This window comes from Teleopsis dalmanni, chromosome 2, assembly GCF_002237135.1.
Source record: "Teleopsis dalmanni isolate 2A chromosome 2, ASM223713v2, whole genome shotgun sequence".
NCBI classification, from domain to species: domain Eukaryota; kingdom Metazoa; phylum Arthropoda; class Insecta; order Diptera; family Diopsidae; genus Teleopsis; species Teleopsis dalmanni.
In genome coordinates, this window is record NC_051847.1 from 2,893,043 (window position 1) to 2,910,311 (window position 17,269).

Consider the following 17,269-nt stretch of genomic DNA (forward strand, 5'->3'; position numbering starts at 1 on the left):
CTCGGCCACACACTTAGAAAACCGACAGTCATGGAACGCAGTCATGGAATGGAACCCGCAAGGAGTAAGGAGACGAGGTCGTCCCAAAACCACCTGGTGAAGAACAGTGGCAGCAGAAACAAGCAAATCCTTTAACCAGTTACGTTTTACTGCCAGAAACAGAGAGGAATGGAAGAAGTTTATAAATATTATTTGTGAATAGAATAAGTTCTAATTTTTAAATTTTTAATTTAATTTTTATAATGAAGAACATGTCTTAATAATAATAATAATTTAATTTAGAACTTAAAACATGTGATAATAATTATCGTGATTATCAGTGGCATATGGAATTCTATAGATTGAAATTTATTATCATGAGTTCATATCCATATGTAAAAAGTATATTTCTTGGTGTGTTTTGTAATATCCATTTCATCCACGGCAATTAAAGTTTAATTGATCTTTCGTACATAAAACATTTTTGTTCTCTAGATGTTATGTTATCTGCCCGAATGACTATTCTATAATATCTGATTGCTCCAATGCATACTCAAATAGATATATCAGGTAATGACGATCTGGATGCTGTCAGGAAGACATTGGAACGTATGCTATAATAAGAGACTTTTTTATAATTGAATGCTGAATCTATAAATCTAGATTTAATTTGTCTTTGTGTTAATTTTGGTTGAACATTACATAAGCGGTCACTATAAAGTTAGCTAGATAGACGCTCTGCAATTATTTCAGTCACTGACGGCTCTTGACTTCTTAATCATTGTAGATTGTTTAATTTTAAATACTCGTATTTAAATTATACAAAATTTTCTTATGGAAAAAGTTTTTATGTAACTATTTACGATTTTCTATTTTTACTATTATATAAAACTCTACTGACATTTGATAAGATATCATTCCTATATTATAATTACGGTTATATAAAATTCATCAACAAGGAAAGAGTGCATGCAGCAGAAACAAAATCATAATAATTTACTTTAATGTATTCTTATGGAAATTTCATCATCATCATCCGTGATTATACACCTAAGCCTATTTAATAACAGTCTTCCATTGTTCTCTGTTTTTTGCTTTTGTTCTCCAATTTCTTATGTTAATTTCTTCTAAGTCTTGTTGCACACTGTCTCTCCATCGTTTTTTTGGTCGCCCTCTTCTTCTGATGGTTCCTACTTCTTTCTCATAAATCATAAGTGGTACTCTCATATCCGGTATTCTTATCATATGTCCAACCCATCTTAATTCCTATTGATATATGTACTCATGATTTGCATACATATTTGTTTGAGTAAGTTTCCTCATCGCAAGAATGACTTACCCATATAGAAATCCGTACCTGCTCTTTATTATAATTTTGATTTTGTAGGCTTATCAATACATGTAATCCAACAAAAAAAATGAAATAAAAAAATTGAACTGGCCGTTATCAGAGAGTTTAGCATTAGCATTAACACATTTTAAGTGCAAACTCTTAAAAAACTGCTTAGTGCAACAGCTCTTCATTGATATAAAAAAACGGTTGATGAAGCCATCCATCAGTTTTTATAAAGACGTCAAGCCGGACGGTTGTGGGACTAGAATTAACAGCGGATTTGTTAACAATTAAACTTAATAATAAAAATTGTAATTTAATTAGTTTACAATTAATTATTATAATAATACGAAAACAAGCAAATTACGTGAATAAATAATAATTGACGCGTATACCTTAAAATGGTCGAAAAAGTGTTTAGGAATGATCGACTCACAAGTGCAACTGGTAAATAACCATGATCTATTAAAATGATTTTAATATTGTTTAATATTAAAATCTTAGTGCTTTGTAGAGTTGAGAGTTACGGAACTGATATAAATTAAATTATTAACATAGCTGAATTATAACCAAAATTCAATCATATTGCAGATTCAAATACAAGCGATTCCACAGATAGAACAATGGAATTACATTATGTCTGCGATAAGTTAGAACAATTTCAGGATAACATTGTTAAGGATATCGAAAAGCGCATATCGAGTATTAGAGATGAAATAATGCAACAGATACGTCAACGTGATTTACAAATAAATGAATTCAAGCACTTCGCTCAGTCACCCATAGAACGAAGACAACACTCTACCACTTGGAGTAATCGCACTTTAAAGGAAAGTGATAGACATGTAACAGATAGTACTCTAGATAGAAATGTTGTTGATTCAGCACAGTCCAAAAGAGACTGCTCTACGAAAAATACCACAAAACGCATGCTACCTGATAAGATTTTTGTGACACGTGAATCATACTTAACTGCGCTTTTGGAAGTCGATCACATGAAAGCTATATACCACATATTCTATATAATATTGTTCGTATTTTTTATGAATAGCATATGTCACGACTATTTTGTGGAGGGGAGGTGAGAATTAGATTCTCTAATTATATATAATGTAGTTAATTTGTTTTTCACATTACAGAGTTAATTTTGGTCTGGGCACTTTTAAATCTGGCCTAAATAAAATACACTACGTTTTGGCAATTTGGTTGGTCGATCATGTATTCATTTTCGGACTTTATTATGCATTTAAGTGTTGGGCCTATATACGTGATAAGCTACACAAGCAAGGTAAACTGATTGATTGAAACTATCAAGAAATGTCTAAAACTTTTTCCGGCTTTCTTTCTTCAGACAACTTATTACGTCTTTGGTCCATCTGCTGTTTAGTTGTTTATGTAAGCTTCCAATTACTTTTCGGGTATATAGCTTCAGCAGCTTGTCTCAAACTGGACTTACCATTCGTGACAGCATCTGTTCTCTTATTAGAGAGCACACGTCTGTTGATGAAAATGCATGCATATGTGCGCACCAATGCCGCAAGAGTTGTTACCGGAAAATTAAAGTCGGAACAGAAAACACAGAGTTTATCGAATTTACCGCCGTTCAGCTGCTATCTATATTTTTTATTCGCGCCTACATTGCTTTATCGTGATAGTTATCCGCGTACCACACAAATTCGTTGGAAGTTCGCCATATCTCGTTTAATGGAAGTGGTGGCTACAGCATTCCTCTATAGTTACATACATGAACGCCACATCAAAGCTAATTTTCACGATTACGGTATTGAAGAGCTTAATTTTTCCACATTGATTCCAAAGTTGTTTGGTATGATTATGCCCAGTATTGTTATGTTCCTTAGCGGATTCTATTTGATATTACATTCGTGGCTTAACTTCACTGCTGAGCTGTTACGCTTCGGAGACCGCATGTTTTACAAGAATTGGTGGACTTCATCTTCGTTGGAAGCTTATTATAGGGACTGGAACATTGTTGTTCATGATTGGCTTTATGAATACATCTACAAAGATTTCATAAATTATGTTTTCAAAGGATCCAAAACAGCTGCATCGCTTACGGTGTTTCTGATATCAGCCATTGTACATGAGCACATAATCTCATTCGCTCTGCAGTACTTCTTTCCGGTAATGTTTGTATGTTTCGCAGTTATAAGTGTGCCACTGATATTCTTAACACGCCAAGCGTTCCATAAAGCAAAAAACTTTGGTAACTTATTTCTCTGGGGCTCTTTAATAATTGGCAACAGCATAGTTTTTTCGCTTTACAGTATGGAGGTGTACGCACGGCGAAATTGTGCTAGAACGAATAATAGTTGGGTCGATTTGTTAATTCCATCAGTGTGGAGCTGTTACAGATCTTAACTGTTTATTCACCGGCAAGATTGTGATACAAATATATAATTAAGTTTTTTCTACTTTTCATGCAATACCTGTAAAGTTTATGATGTCTATAATTAATATAATTTAGTTACAAAATTTTTAATATTGCGCATTGACGTTATAGTTATAGTAATAAAAATGTAGATTAAGTCTTATGCAATAAGTTGAGAAGTATGTTTTTATATTATTATTTATTTTAACCAATAGTTTTTAAATATAAGCAAATATAAAACTTTACGTCAATTTTATAAATTTTATTGTTTAAGTCACCGCAACACAACTAATGAAAGATCCCTACTGGCTGTTGCTTTAATTATTTTGAATTTTACTACTCATTACGCACTCCTCACCACAAGCCTTGAGTACCATGCAAACGACTGCATAACCCTTATTGAAATCTGATTTTAAGCATTCCCCAAGCTCACCATCTGGTATTTTCAGGTCTTCGCGTAGCTCACCGTTATCAGACATCAATGCCAAGTAGCCATCATCGCTTATATCAGTTAACTGGTACTCCTCTTTCTTAATATTGGGCACATCCATATTGTGTGAGGTGGGGCAAATATCTTCGTACTTTTTACCATTAAATATATCAATGCCAACGATATGTGCCTTGGCGTGACCATGTTTACCAGTCTTTGAGGTTGACATGTCCACAATCTTACAAGGACGCCCCTTCAGTATAACATAACCATTTTTACGCAAAGCTGAACACTGCACTGGGTAACGATCTGCTGCACCAGATTCGGCAGTATCGAAATCATCATCCAAGTCAGCCATCTATGAAAAAAAAATAGAGGTCTGATTGTTATCTTATTAACTTCATTTATCACCTTCCTGGTCGATTCTTTAACACGAATAAAATTACTCAATTTAATATAAAATTTCTGTTTAAAATAATTGTTTTAGAAAGTTTTTGGAAAGTGTCAAGAAAATAAATGAAAAAGTGTCAAAAAATATTTGTCATTATATTATATTTACTTATTGATCCTCAGTTTTCTAAATTTTAAGCAGATAAATTACTTCTCAGCAACTGTGATATATAATCATGTTTATATATGCGCGTAGACGCATGAAAAAAAAAATACAACAGAGACGAGAAGTATGAAAAGAGAAGGAAAAAAAATGTTGGCAAATAAGAAAAATTATTTCTGTAAAAAACTCCCATAAAATAATATTTATTTTTTTCTATTTTCAAAAAAAAATTTAATAGAATATTGATCTACGGATTCTTCGTCTAATATAACATCAGCGCTTCGACAAGCTAATATAAAATAAATACAAGGATAAGAACTTCTGAATTAAAAAAAAATCAAACAAATTTTATATATTTTATTTATTGCGAATTTTTTACTTAATTAATTTTAATGACTTGATATGTTAATTGAGGAGTCAGCCTAACATGTGCTGTTAGGATGCCCGGCGCTAATGCACATACGGAATAGACTTTTGAGAATGTGTACTTTTACGGTAGAGGCAATAAAACTTTATAAAACTTCTATACTACTTTTTATCGTTGCAAAAGGGCTTAAAGACTTACTTTAAACACAGAAGGGGCACAATAGACCAGAAGGTTACAGTAAAAAAGGAGAAATGTTATTAATATTAAACGAACATTGTAATTTGGAGTGTTTATTTATATTATTAACCACTAATATATATTTAACACTAATATACCGTTTATATAAAACCCATTCTCATTTATTATAGCAAACCCAAACAGTTGGTATAAAATAGTCAAACCAGCTTTCATAGGATCTTAGAAAATTTTGGCTTGCATAATATTCCATGCTATATAGAGAAATAACAATACCATTGCCTACAACCAATAAACCCCATAAAAGTACATTTCCAAAAGTTTTGGGCAAATTACGTGTTATGTAGAACATAGGAACACTGAATACAAAGAAGAAGAAGAATAAGACCGGAAAGAAAGATTGCAATGCAAGAGACAAAATATGTTCATGAACAACAGCAGATATGAGAAAGACCATAAAAGCAGCAGCAGCTTTGGATCCTTTTAAAACATGTTGATAAAAATCCTTGTAAATGAACTCGTACAACCAATCATGCACCACAATGTTCCAGTTACGGTAATATGCGTCGAAAGATGATGAAGTCCACCAGTCTTTGTAAAATAGACGATCTCCAAATCGTAATATTTCGGCAGTAAAGTTCAGCCAAGAATGTAGTACAGTATAGAAACCGCATAAAAATATAATAATACTTGGCATAAACATACCAAATATCTTGACAATTACTGTGGAAACATGCACTTCCTCAAGACACATATTTAGGAAATGTGCCCGTATGTATCTTTCGTGTAAATAGCTGCAAATGAAAGCAACAGCCACAACTTCCATCAGACGTGTCAGTGCGAATTTCCAACGTATATGTGAAGTACGTGGATAACTATCTCGATAGATTAATGTGGGTGCGAAAAGGAAATACAGATACCTCCCAAACTTTGGTATTAGGAACAAACCATTATCGCTAGTGTCTTCAGCGCTATCATCTACTTTCAACTTTCCAGTGATTACTTTCGCCGCAATTAAACGTACATATGAGTGCATCTTCATAAGTAGTCGTGTGCTTTCTAGTAGAAGTACAACTGCACTAACGAAAGGTAAATCGAGTTTTAGGCACCATATAGAAGCTAGATAACCAAAATACAGCTGCGAGCTTATGTAGATGGCAAGGCAACTGAGTGACCAGTAACGCAGCATAAGATCTATATACATAATTTCCATAAATTTTGGGTAAATATGTTAAGTCAATTTATCTTACCACTTTTATAGATTTTCGAGCGCACTAGTGCCCATATTTTAAATGCGAAATACACTGTAAAGACAAAGACATGTTGGAAACACCAAACCACAAAAACATATTCGATCTTTTCAAAACCCGATTTAAAAGCCTCAAGTCCAATTTTTATTCTGAAATATGAAGTTTTAATATCATGATGCAAAATGATAGTAAATAAAGAATTCTCACTTTTCTTCTGCAAAATATGAGTAACAAAGCGTATTCAAAAACAAAACCAATAAAATAACATAGAATATATGGAGAATTGTTTTGATGTGATTCACTTTGAATAGAGCTGTCAAATAAGACTCTCGTGAAACAAAGAGCTTATCAGCAAAGTTTTGCTTTAATCTTTGCGGTAACCTTTTTGCTGAACTTTCCTGTGCAGCAGTGTTGTCTGTCTTTTTTGTGGGTGCATCAGGTCTAATAGCTTGATTTTTCGATTTATCAGATGATGATGATGGCATGAGTTTGTGTGGTGTAGTGGCATAATTCTGATATTGTAGGTTCCAGTTTTTAAATTCTCTGTTATTGAACTCATAGAAATCCATTTCTCCCACAATTTCATCAACGAAATCTGTCGTACGTTCACGTACATCTTCAAGTAATCGATGCTGGAACTTCTCCAATTTCATTCGCAAAAAGTTTAATTTCATTTGATGGTTAGTGAATTCCGTTGACTCTGGTGTTACCGTAAATAATTTAGTATGTGTCTTAGAATTTAAACATGTATTTTTACCATTTTGAATCGAAGAATTTCGAGAGCTTTCAACCATATTTGGCTAATACTTAGCAGGGTTCACAGAAAAATTTTTCCTCCGTTAATTTTATTAATATGTGGATTAATGTTTACCAGATGGATGCAATATAAAAACTACTTTCTCGTATCACTGCGAGTGTGAATTTTGTGTTTCTTGATAGATGGTGAAACAATCTTTCACTGCATCTAGACTGACTGTACTGAAGCTGATAAAAATTCTCTTTGCTTCTCAGTTTTGTGTTCTTTGGAATTAGCGTACTGCACGTGAATTGGATTGTGCGCTACATAATTGATCAAGATCAAGACTGAATGCTGAATATATTTATATATTTCACAACGTAATATATTTTTTCACGATGTTAGGTATTAACTAATTAATTTTTTATAAAGCAACTAATTATAAACTAATTTAGATATTAACATATAACTATATAATAATAACTAATTATAAACTAATTTAGATATGCTTGGCGATTACAAATTCTTTATGAGTAAAATTATATATCGACGTGCTTTCAAACTATATTTCTTTACTAAGAAAAACTGATTTTAATCAAAGATTTCTTTATATCATCAGTAGTCATACTCTAGTTGTACAGCATTCTTTTCGATTTTAAAAATATGTTATTTTCAAAACCCAGCAGAAATTCCCAATGCGTTGCATTCATAGATCTCTAATTTTGTATCTTCAATATATTGACAACTCAGACTGCATAAAAGATCTTTCAGGTCGCAGTGCATGCACAGCTTATCCATAATATTGACAACTCTTGTAACTGAGTAAACGTCCATAACATCGAATATCGACAACCGATATCGTACCGCACTTCTTCGACAGGCATTACTTTTGGTTTCCAACAGATCTCGTTCTGATAATATGACTCCCACGCACAACCAGTAACGTTCCTAACAGTTACTTTTAGCAGTTAAATTCATATATTCTTAACTAATGACGCAATTGCTACTGTACTACGTATGACATAGTCTATATGTTTGATTGTAGTGCATGCACACCAACTTGAGTGCAACATATTTGTGACTTCGTCATAAAGAGGCGAAATTCCTGACCCTAGACACATGTTTATATATTAATTACTCCAACTCCCTTCACATTAAACTATAACCCACTCATTTTCTAGTACTTGCACTTATTTGCTGATGATAATGTCTCACGGACAAGGTCTGTGATAATCATAGACTCAATACTGTTATTTTCGTAACACTAATTATATAATTTCGTAACACTAAATATTGTTTAATGTTGCAAAATAAAACATATTATTATTAATAAATTGTAGTTTTCGTGTATTTGAAATGATAGCAAAATGACTAATTAATTCAATCAATTAATTTATTAACAAGAAGGTGGGTTTGCAGTAGACATCTCTCTCTCTCTCTCTCTATCGGCAATTACATGCATTGATCGATGTAACTGCTTATAGATAGTTTCACCACAAACACGTATTTTTTTTAAAGTCTTCTTTACTTAGAATATCACCTATTATAGTCGTATATACTTGCTATTTGACGTATTTCCCGTAGAATATATTCTTACTTATTGTAGCACACCCAAATAGTTGGTAACAAATAGTCAGACCAATTTTCAAGGGATCTTGGATAATTTTGACGTGCGTAATATTCCATGCTATATAATGTTATAATAGTGCCATTGGTAAGAATTTGTAGACTCCAAAAAAGAAAATTTCCGATTTTTACTTTACCCGCAATGAGGAACATAGGTACACTGAATACAAAAAAGAAGAAAAATATGACTGGAAAGAATGAGTGAAATGCCAATGATAAAATATATTCATGGACAGCAGCAGAAACGAAAAATGTAAATGAGGCAGCGATAGCCTTCGAACGTCTGAAAACATATTCGTACAAATCCTTATAAATAAACTCGTACAACCAATCATGGATCGGAATGTTCCAACTGCGGAAGAATACGTCCACAGCTGATAAGCTCCACCAGTTTTTGTAAAACAGACGATCACCAAATCTTAATATTTCACTAGTAAAGTTAAGCCAGGAATGTTGTATCAAATAGAAACCACATAAAAATATGATAGCACCGGGCATTAACATACCGAACAGTTTATCAACTATTTGAGGCCCATGTAGCTCCTCAAGACACATATTAGCGAAATACACACGTATGTACCTCTCGTGTAAATAACTGTACATGAAAGCAACAGCCACAACTTCCATGAAACGTGTGAGCGCAAATTTCCAGCGGATATGCCTAGTACGCGGATAGCTGTCACGATAGAGTAGCGTTGGGGCGAAAAGAAAGTACACATAATTGCTAAATTTTAGCACTGATAAAGAGTTCAATGGATTATCAAGATTGTTATCACCACTATCCAATTTTAGATTTCCTGTGATTATTCGTCTTGCATTCAAACGTACAAATGAGTGCATCTTCATAAGTAGTCTTGTAGTTTCTAGTAGAAGCACACCTCCACATACAAAAGGCAAGTTCAATTTTAGACAATATATAGAAGCTTCGTACCCAAATAGCAGCTGAGAGCTTATGTAGATTATAAGGCAACCGATTGACCAGAAATATAGTAGAAAAGCTATTGGAAAATATTTGAAGAAATTCAGATAATTCAGAAGTTTCTAATAAAATTTCATCTTACGTAATTCATGAAGTTTAGAGCGTACCGATGCCCACAATTTGAATGCGAAATATAATAAAAAGACAAAGACATGTTGAAAACACCATATCAGAAATACATATTCGATCTTTTCAAAACCCGATTTAAATGCGTCAAGTCCAATCTTTATTCTGAAATATAAAGTTTCAATATGATGAGAAATAGAGTAAATATCAGAATTCTCTTACTTTTCTTCTGCAAAATATGAGTAACAAAGCGTATTCAAAAATAATACTAATAAAATAGCGTAGAATATGTAGAGAATTGTTTTGATATGATCCACTTCTAATAGAGCTGTCAAATAAGACTCTCGTGAAACAAAGACCTTTTCAGGCAATCTTTGTTTTTGCTTAACAATATTAATAGTGTTACTATTAGATTCCTGAGACGTTACTCTCACACGATTATATGATGTATATAGGCGGTTTTGATATTGTAGATTCAAATTCCTGAATTCATTTTTAGTGAATTCATATAAATGTATCTCTCTTATGACATCTTCCATCACATCTTTCAGTATGCGATGTTGGAACTTTTCTAGTTTGTGTCGCAAGAAGTTCAATTCTTTATCGATGTTATCGCCAGATGAATCTATGTAATTATACAAATATATTTGTGGATAAGATTTTATGTCTACATAAAGTGTCTTATATATATAATCTTCCAGGGTTACCATTTTGAGTGGAAGAATTTCGGAGGTTATGCACATCTTCACTGTCGGCTGAACTCGTAATCATTTTCGAATAATTTCATTTGAACTTTTTTGGATAAATTGTATTGTATGTGGCCGCGATTTTTGTTAATGCGTGAATCAATAATTCTCGAGTGTTGTCAGCATTGATACTGTATTCTGATCTTAGTCTGCTCACTGATTTTAGTTATAGGTGAATTGAAGAAAATCAGCTTTTGAAGCCGGTTTTCAAAAGCTTACTAAACTTTAATGTGCATACCATACTCGCGGCTATCCAGTTTTGTGTTGTATTAGGAATTAGTGCATTGCACTAAACTTGTTAGTGCGGTACACTGTTAAAATCGGTTTCTTGAAGATTTAAAACATAATTTATAAATACCAAAAAACAAACATTCCGACGTACATATTAATTTTGGTACTATGTGGTTCATGAATGATGGCTTTCTGTTTTTATACTATTTCGAAAAACAAACGATCTTTGAATGTTACTCAATCTTATACGCATCTCGTGAACAGTGTGTATCTACAGAGAGCTGTGTACATTCCAGTCAACTTAATAATGATAATTAGAACAGGGTATATATGCATTTTAATGATTTAACCTCATCGATTATATTGTGGACTTTGCGCACCTGAGCTAGATTCAATCTGTGTTGATGTGACAATGTCTTCTGATTTATTTTAATTGATGGTGAGTGTAAACATCTATGCGTTAAACTAATTCAATGGCATTATCACATAATTTTGAATATAAAAATATGATTTAGATTTACTTAGGAATTAAAAATATTTAGCTGTTAAAAGTGCAGAAATCAGAATCCATCGTACAACCTGCCTGAATAAGATTTTATTTCATTTCGATTTGCTCCCTAATACTTATTCGGTATGTTTATTTATGTTATCGTTTTGTATTACTGTAAGTGTTCTTAAAAATGGTGATAAGTAGGAAAGTTTTAAAATTACTTAATTACGTTATTAATCTTATCTATCTTAAAAAAGAAAACAGTGTCATAGGAATAAAAGATTGAAAAAGGTGCTCCCACGAACCTATTTTTATTATTAATATTTTATATTTATATTTAGTAAAAAATTATCTAAATCCAATTGTTTTTAAGAAGAGCAATCGTTTAATACTATACTTATTTTTAAGCAATTTTATTATAATATATTTTTGTTTCAAATATATAAGTTAAACGATGTCCCATTTAGATCCAGATTTGCGTAAATGGAGTCATGAGTTTTCATTTATGATTAGAGTCTATCATCATAATAAAAAAAATAAATTTTGCAGACAGGTTTTCCAATTAATATTGTATCGTACTATGCACAGTGCATCGTGCATTTGGAAGGTGCCGAACTGATGGTGTCTAAAAAAAATATTTACTGGGGATTAAAGAATATACACCCAGTACTTTGGTTAATCCTTTTTATATATAACAAATAAAATTTGATTAACACGTATTAATAAGATTAAAGTATTTAAATATTCACTTCTAATGTTAAAAGATTTAATTGCATTTGTTCTGTTTAAAAAAACAATTCCCAACATTCTTCCTCTCTCAATTGACTCTCCGATATTAGAGCCACAAATCTATGACTGCTTCTGAAAAGTAATATAAACCAGTACATTGTTTGAAAAACTGTTGTTTGTATTCATTTTAAATAGTTAATTTTAAGTTGTTTATGTTCTTGCTATTACATTATCTATATCAAATGCTAAGTAAATAAAAACAATATTCAAACAATACATAATAAATTAAAGTTATTTGGGAAAACGTAAAGCAGTTGAATAGTAAAATTTGAATAAGGCTCAGAAAATATGCTTAAGTAATATAATTAATTTATATTCATGTATGTTATGATTTTGGATTTATAACATAAAACAACTGCATCATACAATAAATACTTAAAACATTTATAGTTTCAATTATTGCTGCTTCAAGTTTACTTTATGTTATATTTCATAAGTTTTTCCAAATTGAAGAAGTTCAGCAACTGAACAATACAATTATATTTTTAATATAAGCTAAAAGTTTAATTTTTTTAAAGTATGATTTATGTTCTAAAAGCTTAATTAAAGTTATGAATATATATGCATGTTTCATTACATATATATTTTCATAAAGAATAACTATAGATAATATAAATCCAGCACTTTGCTAAAATATTTTTTTATATAAAACAAATATAAATTTAACATTCATAATTAATTTACAATTGTACAAATAAAAATATATAAATTTAATAAATTGTATTACAAATATAAAGTTCAATTCTTTGCACGAGTCACTGCGCGACAAATTCCCCATTGTTTTTAATCAAATCCAAAACAGTTGCCTACAAGTGCGGTTGCTACAACAATAGCACGCAAGCAGCGTTTGTCCAAATTAAAAACAATAAAGCATATTAGCTCACAACGATTTTAAACTAAACATAGCAACAAAAAGTATTACTTATAACCGAAAAGAAAAATTAAAAATTTCTCTAAAAACTTTTTAAATAAATATTTAGAAGTTTTGCATTTGTTTCGTTTTTACATCTCAATTGATACTTGGCTCTTATTCCTCAATTGCGATTATTTGCGGTGGTTTTGCGACATTTATTGTACCTTCTGTTGTTGCTGTTGCTGTTGCAATTGGTGTTGTGATAGCTGCTGCTGCTGTTGTTGTTGATGTTGTTGTTGTTGTTGTAGGATATATATTGTTATCGGTCGATGTATCCTGTTGCGATTTGTCGTTTGGTTTTTGCAGTGACTGTGCGGTTAATTGTCACTTTGCTGGTGTTGGTTCAACCACACGTTGGTAGCGGGGCTTATTGCGTGTAAATGGCAAGTACCGGTATTTTATCATATGCTAAAAGGAAGATAAACATATAGATAAGTTGGTTTTTTAAAAAAAATTTTTATTAAGAAACATACTTTTATTTGTCGTTTCATTGTTATGCAGAATAGTGTTATGAAATACATCACCAGTATTGGCCAGAACACAGGCACATTGAAGAAATCGAAGAATGTACATGTCAGACCAATAATTGTACTTTTCGTAATTGACAACCAAAATTTAAACTCCGGCAAGCGTCTTATAAACGGTCGGAACTCTTCATTATTGCGTGTCGGTAAATTTGGTCCATCATCTAAAAAGATTATACAATTTATTAAAAAAAATATTTTATCAAAACAAAATGGAAAAATAGCAAAAAAAACTGAATTCATAATTTAATTGAAATCTTTTTTAGTCCTGGATTTCATTATAACGTATATAGCACATAACTGGAAGCGTTAGTATATTGAGTAAAAAATATATTCTTAAGAGCAAAACTTAAGATTGAGATTAAGCAAAACTGAACATTAAAAATATTAAATATTAAAATAAAAATATACAGTTTTAATTGTTAATTATGTGGAGGCTAGCTGAGTCAGTTTTACTGTGGAGGCACTTGAGCACTTTTACTCTCTATTAACTGCGAGATTTCTTCATAGTCCCTCTCTACGCATTGACTGGATTATTGTTTATCACTTCAACAGACTAAACAATAACTGACCTCAAATCTGATTATTGTCAAAAGAAAATAACCGCGGTCAAAAGCTGACTAGTTTAAATTAGATTTTATAAAGTTTAAAACGATTGCTATTGATATCAAATTATATATCTTAAATTATTTAATCTTGTGGGGTCCAATTTAGTTAATATTTAAAATTTAATTTTTTGTAAGGAATTTCGAAACAAAATAGTTTTAGTATTTTTGAAACATGAACTGGAGATCTTAAGGTGTCTCTCAAAAAGAGCAAAAATACTATAATATTTAATGAAGCTATTGTTTTTGTTATTCATTCATTATTAAAAAAAAACCTACATATTCTCTATTTTCATGTCTATAGTGACGTATAAAACGTACAAATTCTACTATTCAAGTTGCTCGTGTTGAATTTTAAATGAAATAAATCTATATAGATATGAGTAACTAAGATTAATTAGCACAAAATTACTTACTTGATTATTTAAATTATCTAAAAATTTATTGATTAACTTTTTGTGTGGTTCATTAATTTGCAAACAGAAACTACTTATTCATGTTTTTAGGCAAGGCTAATAATTTTAAAAAATCAATAAACTATTAACGTAGCACATGCTTAAAAAGGGGTTAAATGGAAGTGGCTTTGCATAAACAATAATATAATTAATTTTACTATGAGTGACAAGGCAATTATTTTTGCATGTCATGCCATACGTGGCCATATTAGCTTGCAGTTAAGTTATGAGTATGCAAGTATATAAATATTAATAATATCATTTTGGAAGGAGCTCACGCGGACAGACAAGATTGAATTATGTTTACTTACCATCATTTTCGTATGGATCGAATTCTGGATCTATTTTTGGTGTTAAAAATGCAATAAATAAATTTAAATGATAAATGCCCAGCGCGTAGCAAACTATGTACCAGCCCTGGTAGACGAATATGCGCAGCAGGAAGAGTAATACAAGAACGCCAGCACCAATCCAACGAAGTTTTGCATGCGGTGTCCAACGATCAAGCGTCGACTGATACATCTAAAATAATTTTATTCATAATTTCTTGTTTTCATTAATTTTTGACATTACATCAAAATTAATTTTTTTTTTAATTTTTACAATTTTTTTAAACACAATTAACATGTTAACCATTCTTCACTCACTTGTGAAAAGCGCTGGAAAAATTTTTTAACGCCGCCACTGGACGACGTCGAACTCGTGTCTTCATTCATCATAATAATGTGTTATGATTGTTTTACTACTTAATACTACCAAACTTATTGTTAATATTGTTAAAAAAAACAAATTATGTTTATTTAAATAAAAAATTGAAAAATATTGCAATTGGATATATTCTAATTTTGATATTTCAATGCACCAATTTATAACATTTTTGTTATTTTTTTTCTTTCTGCACTAATTCTGCTTTGAGGTGACGTTTCTCCGGTTGCTTTTATTATTTTAATAAGGGCTGATTTTTTTTGGTTATAGCACGTATGAAATGAAAAATCTGAACGCCGTTAAATCATACAAATAGAATACGATTTTTTTAAAAATTACATGATTTTAGCTGTTTCTAACACATCTTTCACTTTTCTCTATGATATTACTAAATATAGTGAAGAAAGTTAAAAAAATGTTCACTTTCAATGTCGGCTTCAATTTTCTTTTCACCACGTCATTTATGTCAAAAAGGTGTGTACAAAAGAGATAGCCAAATAAAACTAAGTTGGTTGCGGTTTCAATCATTTAAAAACGTCAAAGTGAATAGTGATGCCAGTTTATTCAATTCAGTAATTAAAAAATTTTTACTATATTGTAAAAATGTTTCACTTATAAGTAATATAGCGTTTATACGGCGTTTACATTGTGTGACTAAAAGTAGATTAAAGCAAAAATCGAGATTAAAGTACTAACCACGTTGTTTAATTTCAGAATTCCCACACAAAAGTTAATCTTCATTTGGTCGAGATTAAGTTTTTATCTCCTTAGAAATGGTGATTATTTATCTGTACAACTCTGCAAAGAATTGGAAAATAAATGTCAACATCTATTCAAAACAAACAAATATTCAAAAATTTGAAAATGCGGAAGTGAGTAAATTCTTAATATATTTATTTAATAATAGTTTTGCACATAATTATAACTAAAATTTGTTATTATTATTATTATTAAATTATTGTTATAAAACTATTTATTAACTTTATATTACAACTTTTTTGCACAAAATTGTAATTAAATGCTTTATTTACAGAAATTTAACAAGCACACGAAACAAAACACAACAAGAGATACATCAAAATTAATCTCCAATATATAATGTAAACTGTAGAGATTAAAAATGAAGATTAACTTATTATCGGTCTCTTCATCTCACAATGTAAACGCAGTATAAGTGATTAAAGCGTGTGATGTTAAAATTTGAAGGTTTTAAAGATTTTTTGTAATAATATATAAGATTTTTTCTTATTTAAACATTTATAATATCTAAATTTCTGCAACTAAAATATTGACATTCGATTTAGATGCAATGCGTGAGTTGAGTTTTATTGTTGAAGCAGATGGTTATTTGCTTTAAATTTGCTTTTGATAAAATGTTATTATTGTATTTTAATGAAAGGTCATTATTTTTTTAATTGATGGAGTGGATAAGAAAGGATGGTAAAAAGATGAGTGATGCAATCAAAGTTTTATTTAATTTAATTTCAACTAAACTCTCTGATTATTGCATTAATGAGACATATGTCTCCATTCAAATGATAGATTTTCATCATCTGCTGTCAATTTAATTAAAATATAAAGACAAATTCTTATGTTATAAAGTTATGATAAACAGATTCGCTTAATTATATAGTAAGGTACATATTTGAATCATGAATGATGTCACATGAAAAATTGAACGCCAATATCCAAATTACTTAATTTTTTATAATAATCTTGTATATATTATATAATTATTTCTAAACCGTTCTATCAATAAATAAATACGAGTATATAAACGATTATTATTTTGTTAAGTTTCTTTTATTAACTTATTAAATATTTCACTTACATATATAAAATCTTTGGATCAGAATTCATAATTTCTTTAATAACTTAGATTTAAGTACACCTATTATAATAGTTATA

General features: G+C 30.6%; 5 protein-coding genes across 5 annotated transcripts; 1 reads left to right on the top strand and 4 right to left on the bottom strand.

Annotated features, from left to right (window-relative positions):
• Positions 1-1,446: 1,446 nt before the first annotated feature.
• On the top strand, positions 1,447-3,909 carry LOC119677573 (sterol O-acyltransferase 1-like). The gene is made up of 4 exons (XM_038088978.1): positions 1,447-1,759; positions 1,904-2,393; positions 2,452-2,600; positions 2,664-3,909. The coding sequence occupies exons 1-4, from the start codon at positions 1,714-1,716 to the stop codon at positions 3,689-3,691; spliced, it is 1,713 nt and encodes a 570-aa protein (XP_037944906.1). The 5' UTR covers positions 1,447-1,713; the 3' UTR covers positions 3,692-3,909.
• Positions 3,910-3,948: 39 nt separating this feature from the next.
• LOC119677576 (eukaryotic translation initiation factor 5A-like) lies at positions 3,949-4,644 on the bottom strand. Its single transcript, XM_038088981.1, has 2 exons — positions 4,543-4,644; positions 3,949-4,489 (listed from the first exon to the last, which is right to left on the bottom strand). Exon 2 carries the CDS (start codon positions 4,487-4,489, stop codon positions 4,019-4,021), a length of 471 nt encoding a protein of 156 aa, XP_037944909.1. The 5' UTR covers positions 4,543-4,644; the 3' UTR covers positions 3,949-4,018.
• A 389-nt stretch (positions 4,645-5,033) lies between these two features.
• Positions 5,034-7,470, bottom strand: LOC119677574 (sterol O-acyltransferase 1-like). Its single transcript, XM_038088979.1, has 4 exons — positions 7,254-7,470; positions 6,704-7,196; positions 6,497-6,645; positions 5,034-6,440 (listed from the first exon to the last, which is right to left on the bottom strand). Exons 1-4 carry the CDS (start codon positions 7,288-7,290, stop codon positions 5,407-5,409), a joined length of 1,713 nt encoding a protein of 570 aa, XP_037944907.1. The 5' UTR covers positions 7,291-7,470; the 3' UTR covers positions 5,034-5,406.
• Positions 7,471-8,548: 1,078 nt separating this feature from the next.
• On the bottom strand, positions 8,549-10,774 carry LOC119677575 (sterol O-acyltransferase 1-like). Its single transcript, XM_038088980.1, has 4 exons — positions 10,611-10,774; positions 10,126-10,528; positions 9,920-10,068; positions 8,549-9,856 (listed from the first exon to the last, which is right to left on the bottom strand). The coding sequence occupies exons 1-4, from the start codon at positions 10,672-10,674 to the stop codon at positions 8,826-8,828; spliced, it is 1,647 nt and encodes a 548-aa protein (XP_037944908.1). The 5' UTR covers positions 10,675-10,774; the 3' UTR covers positions 8,549-8,825.
• Positions 10,775-12,256: 1,482 nt separating this feature from the next.
• Positions 12,257-15,842, bottom strand: LOC119682216 (protein RER1). The gene is made up of 4 exons (XM_038095588.1): positions 15,304-15,842; positions 14,968-15,178; positions 13,546-13,760; positions 12,257-13,480 (listed from the first exon to the last, which is right to left on the bottom strand). Exons 1-4 carry the CDS (start codon positions 15,373-15,375, stop codon positions 13,397-13,399), a joined length of 582 nt encoding a protein of 193 aa, XP_037951516.1. The 5' UTR covers positions 15,376-15,842; the 3' UTR covers positions 12,257-13,396.
• Between the last annotated feature and the right edge of the window lie 1,427 nt (positions 15,843-17,269).

Excerpts from the sequence above, each read along its gene's own strand:
- LOC119677573 (XM_038088978.1), top strand. The coding sequence starts at position 1,714 with ATGGTCGAAAAAGTGTTTAGGAATGATCGACTCACAAGTGCAACTG. Across the intron at positions 1,760-1,903 it reads TCGACTCACAAGTGCAACTG|ATTCAAATACAAGCGATTCC; the intron begins GTAAATAACCAT and ends ATCATATTGCAG. Across the intron at positions 2,394-2,451 it reads GACTATTTTGTGGAGGGGAG|AGTTAATTTTGGTCTGGGCA; the intron begins GTGAGAATTAGA and ends TTCACATTACAG.
- LOC119677576 (XM_038088981.1), bottom strand. The coding sequence starts at position 4,489 with ATGGCTGACTTGGATGATGATTTCGATACTGCCGAATCTGGTGCAGCA.
- LOC119677574 (XM_038088979.1), bottom strand. The coding sequence starts at position 7,290 with ATGGTTGAAAGCTCTCGAAATTCTTCGATTCAAAATG. Across the intron at positions 7,197-7,253 it reads AAATTCTTCGATTCAAAATG|AGTCAACGGAATTCACTAAC; the intron begins GTAAAAATACAT and ends CGGTAACACCAG. Across the intron at positions 6,441-6,496 it reads CTCGAAAATCTATAAAAGTG|ATCTTATGCTGCGTTACTGG; the intron begins GTAAGATAAATT and ends TTATGTATATAG.
- LOC119677575 (XM_038088980.1), bottom strand. The coding sequence starts at position 10,674 with ATGATTACGAGTTCAGCCGACAGTGAAGATGTGCATAACCTCCGAAAT. Across the intron at positions 10,529-10,610 it reads AAATTCTTCCACTCAAAATG|ATTCATCTGGCGATAACATC; the intron begins GTAACCCTGGAA and ends ATAATTACATAG. Across the intron at positions 10,069-10,125 it reads TCATATTTTGCAGAAGAAAA|AATAAAGATTGGACTTGACG; the intron begins GTAAGAGAATTC and ends TTTATATTTCAG.
- LOC119682216 (XM_038095588.1), bottom strand. The coding sequence starts at position 15,375 with ATGATGAATGAAGACACGAGTTCGACGTCGTCCAGTGGCGGCGTTAAA. Across the intron at positions 15,179-15,303 it reads TTTTCCAGCGCTTTTCACAA|ATGTATCAGTCGACGCTTGA; the intron begins GTGAGTGAAGAA and ends AAATTATTTTAG. Across the intron at positions 13,481-13,545 it reads CAATGAAACGACAAATAAAA|CATATGATAAAATACCGGTA; the intron begins GTATGTTTCTTA and ends TCTTCCTTTTAG.